At 35.1% G+C, this 11,544-nt stretch overlaps 2 protein-coding genes across 4 annotated transcripts; one reads left to right on the top strand and one right to left on the bottom strand.

The window, feature by feature from the left end:
- The first annotated feature begins 6,704 nt into the window (after positions 1-6,704).
- Positions 6,705-8,569, top strand: LOC125050994 (putative nuclease HARBI1). The gene is made up of 2 exons (XM_047651108.1): positions 6,705-7,373; positions 7,753-8,569. Exons 1-2 carry the CDS (start codon positions 7,071-7,073, stop codon positions 8,533-8,535), a joined length of 1,086 nt encoding a protein of 361 aa, XP_047507064.1. The 5' UTR covers positions 6,705-7,070; the 3' UTR covers positions 8,536-8,569.
- LOC125050995 (myb/SANT-like DNA-binding domain-containing protein 3) lies at positions 8,570-10,074 on the bottom strand. 3 transcript variants are annotated; one of them, XM_047651109.1, is made up of 3 exons: positions 9,623-10,074; positions 9,193-9,403; positions 8,570-8,978 (listed from the first exon to the last, which is right to left on the bottom strand). In XM_047651109.1, the coding sequence occupies exons 1-3, from the start codon at positions 10,013-10,015 to the stop codon at positions 8,584-8,586; spliced, it is 999 nt and encodes a 332-aa protein (XP_047507065.1). In that variant the 5' UTR covers positions 10,016-10,074; the 3' UTR covers positions 8,570-8,583. The 3 variants fall into 3 exon arrangements, with proteins under 3 accessions (XP_047507065.1, XP_047507067.1, XP_047507066.1); XM_047651111.1 differs by having other exon boundaries at positions 9,193-9,425; positions 9,623-10,073; XM_047651110.1 differs by having other exon boundaries at positions 9,193-10,073.
- Positions 10,075-11,544: the final 1,470 nt, after the last annotated feature.

The following is an 11,544-nucleotide window of genomic DNA, read 5'->3' as shown; positions in this document are numbered from 1 at the left end:
CCGAATACCGATAACCGATAACCGATAGATTACAATCTAACGGTTTTTACAATTTTACGTTAACATATATGTATATATTTGAGTACAAACGTTTATGAATGTGGGTATGAGTTTAACTATTTAAAAAATATCTACTAAATTCGAATACATATTAGTATTCCCTCGGAATATTTTTGGCACTTCATGAAAGTAAGGTGCAATGCATCTATACATCAAAGGAGCGTACAATTGAAGTATTCCTTCTGTCTACGAATTTTTCCGTCTGTACAAAGACAAAGCGGCATTGTGTAAAACGGGTGATATATAGATGTTGTCTCAACTGCAGTTAAACTGGTGTTCAAAAATTTAAAATAATTTTATAAAAACGACTGAACGGGTGCAATTTCGTATTCTGCCTCGACGACGATGTAACTCACCTGCAGGTGTTAAGGGTTACGAGAGTCTCACTTACCGCACGAAACGGGAGTATATAATATACAATGTTACATATTATATGTACTGAGTATCAAGAAATATAGTTATCTGAACCGACTCTTTAGATTTGTCGTCCTAAATTAGTGTTAAGCTTTATATAAATTGATTACATAAAAACAATTAAATTACTTTTCATAATTTACTGCTCTATATAAATTAGTATGGTAATACAACTGCTACATGTTATAAGTATGTTAATATGCTTGTCAGCAATTCTTTATGGTTTCAATCGATGTCACAAAGTACTTAAACAAGTATTTAAGATTACGTTTACGATTTCACGGTCTTATTCCTTAATCGACCGGCCCCGTTTAGCGCCCATAGAAATCTTAATAATAAATAGTCTAAGTTTATTACTAAAATAAATTCACTCAGATTTAATAGAGCTTAATTGAGGCACTCCAAAACATTATTCTATAATTATTCATTTCGTTTTTGCGTGTTCAATTGTTTATTTAAGAACCCCCACATCTTGAATATCTATATAGACATCATTACGTATATTGCAGGCACTTGACGAGTTCTGGCGCTCACTTTGATCATTATTTTTTGCTAATTTACCGTGGCCTGTCGATAGCACTCCGGAGATGAAGGCTCGCTTGTAATTATGATCAAGCTGACCGCCATTGTAATTTGTAATATAAAGACTCACTTTCTTGTCGGATCAATTTCAAAGGATTACATTCTCAAATAGCTGACCTGAAAATGCCGTGCACATGTCCCAGCACAAGCACAATGTTTTCGATGGGCCCGTTACATACTCGCGCCGAGTACTAAACGACTCGAAAAGAAGTTAGTTTATTTTATAGAACATGTTAAGTCATACATGGACACTCTCAATTCCACAATGCCAGAGGGTGCGCGCGTGCGTTGCCGGCCTTTTTAGCATCTGTACGCTCTTGAAGGATCATAAGCTGGTTCCACATAGCGGAAGTACGCGGGAAAAAATGCCTTAAAAAACGCTGTTATGCAACGGCGGCCGTCGAGGTGAGTTGAGTATAATTACATATTTTGCCTCGACTTTTACAACTTCTCTATAATGTTATTTTTAATCCTAAAACTCCTAGTTACCTAAAGCAATAGTAGATGTTCCTCTCTGGCGGTAGTTTTGACTCGCGTTCTTTAGACAATCTAATTATTGAAACTCCTACTCATAGAACTGAATTCTATCACTCCTCCTTTACTGCGCAAAGTATCCTGGTATGGAATTCCCTACCAATTGATATTAGAGCTCAGTCTTTAAATTTATTTAAAAAGCTTCTTTTTGATCATTATTTTCTGCCTCGTAATTAGCTCTGCTTACATATATTAATTATTGTGACTCAGTTAACCTGTTGATTAGCTTTTAATTTTTTTATATATCTGTAGGTGTTTCTTTTTTATTGTTGCACATTAGGGTTGCCTGGAAGAAATCGCTTGTTAGCGTTAAGGCCACCCGTTGCCTTATTACTTTTGTAACCTGCGTTTTTTTTAATGTGTATGTATTTGAATAAGGTGATAAAGTATAAATAAATATAAAGTGGATAAAGTGTGTTGATTCCTCCAAATACATCCAAAAAAATTTCAGGACTAAATCCACCTACATAGTTTATACATACATATATTAGAAACCAATGCAGAAAGTTATAAAATTGCCAGTTGTACTTGGCGGAGGCTGGGCCAAGGCCCTCTCGGCCACTTGTAATCTGACACCTCTTGTATTCGATCTTCTCTACTAATTTGCGGTTGCTTGCATGAAGGGTTGTCAATAAACTCTCAGATCAAATTAAGTTATATAATGCGTTCGATGCGTAAGACATGTTTATGATCTCAGAACTAATTATTTTTCGTCATTACATTTAATAAAGTTTGTAAGCAACTATTTAAGCCTTGACTTGTTTAAGTTATATTATAGGAATATGCTTAAGGAATATAAAGAATATCCATAGCACACGTATAATCTCACATTCACACCATCATACAACACAGCCGAATTAGGTATTGCTAAGTTAAAATAGAATATAATACTTTTTATAGATTTTTTCCTTTTGTAAAAATTTGAAGCTTGTTTGTTTAGTATATGTATATATTAAGTATTTCCATCTTTAGCTATATCTTTAGTACAATTGTTTTTGTTTTATGTTATATAATTTATGCAGTAAGATTACGAAATAAATTAAAATAATCTTCTTCCTCCCTTCAGATAGGTTTATGTACGCGATTTACTTAATAATAAACAATAATAATCTTACGTTGATCACGTATTTAAATTGAAATTTATAACTCATTACAAGATGAAGATTTTTAGTTTTTGAAACATCGTAACACCATAATATACCTAAAACAATTTTTAGGTTTTTGGAAACGCCTTCAACTATATAAGAACAAAAGATGTCTATGGATGAATTTTGGTATTTTTCAAATAAATATGCCAGCCCTAGTTCTGTGTGTAAAGAGGCGGAACCCGACAACGGGTTGCGTTGTGCCACACGATAAATCGTTGAACATAGCTCGTGGACAATTTCCCTGTCAGATCAACTTTCATGATGTTATACAGATTTCAAATAATTAAATGTAATTGTTTTTTAAATCTTTCTATAATAAATTTATACCAAAGATCTATAGGTAGAAACAGGGTCCGCGCAGTGGTGACTAAGAGACGACATTTAATTTTCAATTAAATGTTTCTTTATGCGTATTATGCTTTAAGAGTTTTGTTTATTCTATACTTCTTATTGTAATATTTATTAATTAAAGTAGATAATATTATTATTTAGCAAGCACTTTTTGAAATGGTTATCAACTGAATTAAAACCGAAGGGACGAGTTGAGGGTACCTTAGCAGAATTTATTAATTAATGCATAAAATTTTGTCAACGGACAACACAGTACATCTTAAAAACAAAAACATAAAAAGTAGAATTAATCTTATACTCTTTTAACCTAGCATGCCCGCCTTCCACTGGGATGGGAACGGACCCATTACGGACTCCGCTATACTCGTAACGATGATTTTCATACATGTCCTTCCACCAAAGCGGAGACGAGCGCAGCAGAGAGAGCGAGTTGAAAGAGTCACATATGAGGTTAGCGAGTTTACCAAATTTCCCATGGAAATGAAAAAGAAAATGTATGAAAATCTTCGTTACGAGTATAGCGGAGTCCGTAATGACCCTTAACCCGCAAACGTCACACATGGTAAAATGAGGAGAATCAGATGCTTATAAAAATATATTGTAGAAAAGATAAACATGTGAAAATTACGTGAGAAATTAAGAAGACGTAGCGGTAACCAGATTCGTACAACTTCGTCACAATCGAGTAACCCGCAATATCGAAGCATACAACTGAGGGGTCTCTTTGTATTGAAGAAGTTGCATAGGTCCGCCAAGCATCTACGAATACACAATTACAAATGTAAATACTTATTTAGGAATTAAAAAAAAAAATAAACCGAGTAATTTTTCATTCTAGTTTTAGTGTAAATCCGTAATCCAAGGCCTATTCGGTTTCTACGGCATTGCGTGAGCGTCATCACCGAAAGTAAAAGGCTTGAAACATAATGGTTGCAACATCAATGGACTCAAAATTGTTTTCGTAATCACTATTTGTAACAGACAATATGGTGCTGATAAGGAGTATCTTAGGGCAAATGTATTGTGAGTGCATTTCTTCGCGACTAAGTCAAATACGATAAGGTAATGACTTTAGGAATTGAGTTCAAACAAATGTACAAAAATATATGTCAATTGAATTCTCTTAACTTAGTAAATATTATACCACGAACCAGAGTTATAAGTTATTTTTGAGGGAAATGTTTGTTAACATCCACGTATCGGTATACCTACTATGAAATAAAAAAAAAGCAGTCATTTTATGCCAAAGCCTTCTGATAAACAATAAACTACAAGCTACCACCTTTTCAGAATGCCAAATCATAAAATGACTGCTGAGACCACGACTGATTTGAGAGCGACCGCCGATGCGAAAACCGCTGTGTGAGTTCGAAAAGTGAGTTACAGAATCGCAGGGGAGGTCTTAACCCAGAATCAGCTTGATTCATATTCTGGCTGCTGTCCGCAAAGCACTATCTTCCTAGGACATTCAAAGTCAAGTTGGACGCGAAAAGACAGCCCAGCTCAAAAGGCCTGAATCAAACTGATTCTGGGTAAAGACTTAGAGGTTATCCGTCTATAGTACGAAGTCTTATTTTTAAGAGGCAATTAGCTAAAGCTTCTGCTGAATTTCGTCTGAGTTGAAGTAACACGATTAACTTATTATAGGATACACAATTCTTTAAACCATTACCTAAGCCTGAAAATAACAATTAATTATTCAAAAACTTTAGTTAAATAGATTGTTTTTTATATTATACCAATTCCATATTTTCTGTAATCTCGGCAGATTTAGGGAACTTTTATTTTTCATAGAACAGGGGGTAAACGGGCAGGAGGTTCATCTGATATTATGTGATTGAGAGTGCGTTGCTGGCCTTTTAAGAATTGGTACGCTCTTCTCGGGCATTTGTGCAACTGGTTTCACATGGTTGTCGTGCGCGGCAAAAACTGCCTTAAATAACGCTCAAATGTTGGACAGACGTCCAAACGACTTGACCACGAGTGAATTGTTCTTCCGAGTTCACACGTGTAAGTTAAATTTCAAACGGAAGATGAACTTTTCTCTATTAGCATAGATTAACACAACCAGTGTTTGTATTTACTAAGAGTTCACACTATTACTTAGACTTAAAAGCGCATATTACAAAACACTGTATTCAAATGAAATTTAATTCAAAACAGCCTTGCGATTCTGTAATTCACTTTTCGAGCCCGACCGCCGCGGCGAAAACCGCTGTAAGAATTCGAAAAGTGAGTTACAGAATCGCAAGGCTGTATTAAATTAAATTTCATTTTATTATCGTTTCTCAGATCATTTACTATAGTTAGTGTAGTGTCTATGGCGGCATATACTTATGAGGAATGTGTCCTATATGGTCTATAGCAACGCAGGATACCACGATATTGGTATTGTACTAACGCTTTATTAAACGCGTGTTACAACTATACGCGGAAATTATTGCGTAATTAATACTTGCACAACATATATATGTACAACTTATAATAACAATAATAAAGCCCGTTTATTTCAAATTTTTTAAAACCCGTTCAAGGCCTCCTCTAGCTTTTTATAAAATTTTCATTCTTCCTGCTAACGCCTTGTTCTAGGGCCCTCTTCTTCTTCCCTTGGTCCTTTCCATAAAGTTGTCTAAGACCATTTTATCTATGCATCATACTAAATGGCCCGCCCATTGTTGCTTGCTTGTTCATATTAACGGCTAAAACTTGAACTTGGCATTGAGCATCTAGATAAAGTGAATATAAACGAAACTTTTAACTCATTTGTTACTCTTAAGCGGGCCTTAAGCTTGTTGCAGTCAAGACCGACTGCAATATGCGGTCGCCGCACGGCGATCTGCAGTTTCCATACTAAATTCATATCCGCAATACACGGACCGCTCGAGCAGTTCCTGAGCAAACCGCATATTGCAGTCGGTCTTGACTGCAACATGCTGTCCGTCTAGGCCCGCTTTATGCCCGTCATAACTTGCATAATTCATAAAAATCTTATTGTACGTTGTAATATTCCTGCGTTTATTAAGTTTTTGTTGACCTTTAGTCTGATTTTAGATCATTGCTCTCAGATTCGTATATACCTATACGTATTTCTTATATGAAACGGCTTGAATTCTACCGAAGCACATTATAAGTATAACTATTAAAGTGATACCACAGAGCATTATAAAGTCTTCGTGTGTGGCCATGTGCGATCGATTTATAATCGCCCTAATGTCGTTAAAGAATAGATAGTAATTATCTCCACGTACATACTTGCGTCATACTACCAAAAACGTCTCAACAATAACATCTTACGAACTTGTAAATATTGCAAAATACAATTCACTTTCTTTCGAGCCTTATTGGATGGACGCATGATTAGAAGAATTAAGGGTGAGATCTATAGTCCGCACTTGGACTTTGCTCAGACTTACCTTACGAAAAACTTTGCTTAGTGTACACTAAGGTTAAACTATGATTTCGTATTTATAGACATTTTAACGGTTAGATTAAGCTAAGCCCAAGCTAAGACAGCAAATGTCAAAATACAAATTGATGTTTCATTTCATGCAATACTTTGTTTATTATCCTTTAAAAAAGTAAACAATAACAAATATTTAAACATCTAAAACGGTACACATATATCTTCAATTTATTGTTATTTATGTATTTATTTATTTTATTATTGCAATAACTAGAAATTTACGAGTAACCTTTAGAAAATGTATTTAAAGATGGCAATAATTTTGTTACGTAGAACGGATCGCATTGTTTTGGCAACAGCAACAGAGAACTTGTATCAACAATTCAAAAGTTTCAACCGCTTTTTCACTTCTCTGTTTCTGTTTGTTTGAGCATATAAATATTTATTAAAACAACGACTGGCTTTGTGACTTGGACCTGTACCGATCCCGTATACCTACTTAAGACCTACGCTTTCCTGAAGGACTGTGACGTTTTGTGTTTTGGCTTTGATACGAATTTTCAATATCGAAAGTGACAATGGAGAATATAGAGAGAGTTCTAACTTCAATAGAAAACATTGAAACGTTAGGAACTGCAGCCGATATGAATCCCCGTATGCCTAAGCTATATGTTCGGAACGAATACAACCAAAATCCTTTCGAGCTGTACAGTGAGAATGAATTTAAAAGAAGGTACCGTTTTTTTAAACACACGGTACTAAATGTGATCCTGCCACTGATAATTACAAACTTACAACCTTTTAATAACAGAGGATTGCCAATTCTACCGCAATTGCAAATACTTATTGCATTAAGGTTTTATGCAACTGGATGTTTTCAGGTAATATTGTGGTCATAAATATGTATTGTTTTTCGATTTGATATAGACAGTACTTTCAGATTGTCAGTCCAGTGGGCCAGAATGCGTCCCATGCTATTTTTGCTTGTTCTAGGTCACTATCGGACAAATTGTTATTGCCAGTTCACCTTACAGACAGCTATATTGGTATCCTTTGTTTTCTGACGGATCACCTCATTTCTAATTTGATCCTTCAGAGAAATACCAAGCATAGCTCTCCCCATTGCTCGCTTAACCAGTGTCAGTGATGTTTCTTCACCATGCATCATCATTGGCAGGACACACTGGTTGAAGACATTTGTCTTCTGACTTTCAGAAGCATAACATATATGTAACTAATAATTATTCCTTGAAATTACAGATGGTGTGTGGTGATTTGAACAGCATAAGCCAATCTTCAGTGTGCTTAATTGTAAATAAAGTTTCCGCAGAGTTGAGTAAATTACTTCCTAGATTTGTGAATTTTCCAAGAAATATGACCACAGTCAAAAGGAAGTTTGAAGAATTAGGAAAATCTAATACGCACCATGGCCTAAATAATATAATCGGAGCTATTGACTGTACCCACATTAAAATTAATAGACCCAGAGGTATCACCCACTCTGAAGCATACAGGAATAGAAAAGGGTATTTTTCTGTAAATGTGCAAGCTATAATAGGGCCTGATCTCGAAATATTTGATATAGTGACTAGGTGGCCTGGAAGTTCACACGACAGCAGGATATTTAGAAACAGCCAGGCGTATGCAAGACTGGTAAATGGTGAACTAGAAGGAGTTTTAGTAGGTGACAGCGGCTATCCAGCACTGAACTTCATGTTAACACCACTTTTGAATCCACAAACAAGAGCTGACAATAATTATAATTATTCTCAATTGAGAACTAGGAATATTGTTGAAAGGTTTTTCGGAGTGTGGAAAAAGAAATTTCCATGTTTGCAGAGAGGACTACGATCAAAATTGACAAATACCAGCAACATAATTATAGCTTGTGCTGTATTACATAATATAGGTATACAGAGAGGGGATGTTTATGACGATGGTGATCTTACTGATCAAACACCAGAAGTCGAACAACACAGAAACAATGAAAGATCTACTACAGGTCTAGCATTCCGGCAATCTGTGATTGCACAATTTAACTAGGTTGGTTTGGTAATAAAGAAAATTAAAACAAAAATTGTTTCATTTTAATCATTTATTTTCAGATTCTTTTTTAAACTGTAAAATTTCTAGTTCTAATTTATATTTATGTCGAAGAAATTCGATTTCTAACTGATTTTTTAGTTTCATGTGTTCCACTTCTATCTCAAATTTTTTTTTGTTGTTGTCTAACTCTTGCCACAGCAATTTTTTTTTAATATCCTCAAATGAAGTTTTATTTTTTCTGATCGCTGATGGTGTAGCTGATAGCTGAGAGGGTTCACTTTTAGTGGTGACCTCAACACTGGTTTCCGTTAACCCAGCTTCATCAGTCCAGTCCTGGCTTGTTCCCGGCTGAATTACAGATTCAAGTGTGGCCTCTATACTGGACACTCTTGCCCTCTTTGGTCTCCAGCTTTCACCGTCGTTGTCATAACCAGTACCAGCTATAAAAGTAAACAGTCAAATAAGTTATCATATAGGTATGTCTTTTATTGGTTAGAATAAGATAACATGCAGGTCAACTAATATACCTGTCCAGAAGTCTGGTAGGGGTGAGAACAGAGTGTTGTCACATACTTTGGGAGAGGCCTATGTTTAGCAGTGGATGTGAGTTGGTTGAAAATGATGAGGAATTATATCTTTGGGAAATGATCTTACCTTCTACTGTAGTTAATGTGTCACAGTCTATTGGCACATCTATTGATGGCATTATTTGTGGCATGACTGCAATCACTTGAGTGTCCATTGGCCCCATTTCAGGCGGTGCTGGTCCTCCTCCTGTCCTCTTCCTTTGGGCTTCAAGGGTTTTGGCATCCCTAGCTTTTGCCTTCATATTTTGCCACATCTTTTTTAATTGTTTAGAATCAGCCTAAAATCGAAAAAAAATTGTACTGAAATATAAAAGTTCATATGACAAACATGAAAATTTTATCAAACCAAAATTTACCACCAAGGTTACATTAGCATTGCTTTGGCTTTGGCTCATTCTATCCTTGTACCTAACTATACTCTAGTTATATATCTATCTTTGTAATTATCGTACAGCATATTGATATTTATAGATAGTGTATGTTGGTGGATTACTTACAGTATGTGACACGTTAGAGTTATTAAATTCTATTGCTAATTCTTCCCAAGCCTCGTGTTTCTTTTTTTGGGAAACGGCGTCCGTCTTCCTGTTCTCTAGAATGCCAATCTTTGAAGTTTGACTGAACCAACTGTACAAGCAGTTGCCTCTCATATTCCGAGTAAGGCTTCTGTTTTTTTTTATCCATTTTTTGTGAGCGAGTCCGGTCCGAGTGAGAATAGCCGTGGTCAGTCGTTTAAGCAGGTACAAAATCCGTTGAGCAAGCAAGGTCGTCAGGTAATAAAAGGTAGAAGATTCAGGTAATCGAAAATAACGGTCAACGGATGTGAAGCGATTAGCGAGAGACGAAGTTGGTTTGCTTATATTATGTAGTTTGAATTTTGTTGTCAACATATGCCAGTGCTGCCAGATGACAGATACGATATCACACCAGTTATTTTTAAGATTTCTCAAAAATGGGGTTTGAACAATTACATAAATAATATAAATAAACAACAATAAATACCATAATAATGTGTAATTATTTTATTTCATGCATTTCATAGGTATTTATCAAGATCATTTATAATTTCTTTGAATTCAAATTCTATTTTTCCCAAAGTCTATGGAACTCCGATACAAAATGGCAACACCGTTCATTAAAAACCGACAAAAATAAAAAGTCCAGTAAAAGATATGATGGTAAAGCAAATTTTAGGCCATTATTTTTGTTAGGCTTATAGTCAAAGTTTTTGGTAAGTCGTCGATTTCGTGGACTTGGGATTAAGCTAAGCCAACACTCGGCGAGATTCGCAGTTTGCTCTATAAATACCGACTGTGTCTTAACTCGATAGTTAAGTCAGAGCAAAGTCCAAGTGCGCACTATAGATCTCACCCTAAGTGTTATTGTTAGTACAAGTTGAAGATTAAACGTTGAACTTTTTATTCGATAGATTTTATACCTGGCTTCTACTACAACGTTTTAGTTACGTTGGAGACGTTGGAGAGATAGCAGCTACTCTATTGACACCTACTGTAATAATAATAATATTGAAGACGGCAAGAAGAAGCCGCAAATTTCTACAAAGTAACCCATAAAAATTGTGTTCACTCTACTCAGGATCATGAATCGATCCTGAGCTAAAGTGAACAGATATAATAGTAAAAAAGCGTATAGAAGATTTTACTTATATATATTAACTTAATGTCACTGAATCAAGCCGATTTTAACACATCCGATATACGTGGATTACGTGAGTACTCCTCCGACGAGGACTAGACCCCACTGCTCGCAGTTCCTCCTACATTTTATTACTACACTAAAAACTCATTATTTAATCGGCTACCTGCACCATACAATTCTTTCAATACTAGACACATTCAATTCCCCTCGCAAATCTTTCAAAATGATATCCTTTAAATACTATCACTAAATCAAGTCGATTTTAACACAGGCTTTCAGTTACACACACACAATCTCACCCACACCCTACAGGCATTATCTTTGTATAGTTAAGTCTGTAAAGCTATTGATTGGCGTTTAGATTTAAAAAATATTTTTTATTTTTCTATACAGTACAGTTTTTTCTAAACAAAACTCTTATTAATATTAAGGTAGAAGCTTCCTCGATTCACTCACGTCGAAATAATATATGCCACGAATAAATATGTCTTAAAATAAATATATCGATTGGTATCGGTTTGTTTTAAAAATGATTTGTTTTAATTTCAGCAGTCCTACATTAGAATCCAGTTAGATTTTGACAGAGGTTTTATATTTTGATAGAAACAAACAACCTTGTAACGTCTTTTGAACATTTGACCTTTCTGACACAAAGCGCGACTGTTCTTATATGTTTTTAATTAATAAATTACTGAGTAAAATAAAGCTTTTTATCTCATAGACTACAAACAGTTCTTTCTCATTTTAAATATGCAAACAA

The sequence above is a fragment of the Pieris napi genome, chromosome 7, assembly GCF_905475465.1.
Source record: "Pieris napi chromosome 7, ilPieNapi1.2, whole genome shotgun sequence".
NCBI lineage: Eukaryota > Metazoa > Arthropoda > Insecta > Lepidoptera > Pieridae > Pieris > Pieris napi.
The sequence above is the reverse complement of the archived record's forward strand: the minus strand, read 5'-3'. Positions and strand labels throughout refer to the sequence as shown.

Excerpts from the sequence above, each read along its gene's own strand:
- LOC125050994 (XM_047651108.1), top strand. The coding sequence starts at position 7,071 with ATGGAGAATATAGAGAGAGTTCTAACTTCAATAGAAAACATTGAAACG. Across the intron at positions 7,374-7,752 it reads ATGCAACTGGATGTTTTCAG|ATGGTGTGTGGTGATTTGAA; the intron begins GTAATATTGTGG and ends TTGAAATTACAG.
- LOC125050995 (XM_047651109.1), bottom strand. The coding sequence starts at position 10,015 with ATGTTGACAACAAAATTCAAACTACATAATATAAGCAAACCAACTTCG. Across the intron at positions 9,404-9,622 it reads ACTCTAACGTGTCACATACT|GCTGATTCTAAACAATTAAA; the intron begins GTAAGTAATCCA and ends TTTCGATTTTAG. Across the intron at positions 8,979-9,192 it reads CACATTAACTACAGTAGAAG|CTGGTACTGGTTATGACAAC; the intron begins GTAAGATCATTT and ends TTACTTTTATAG.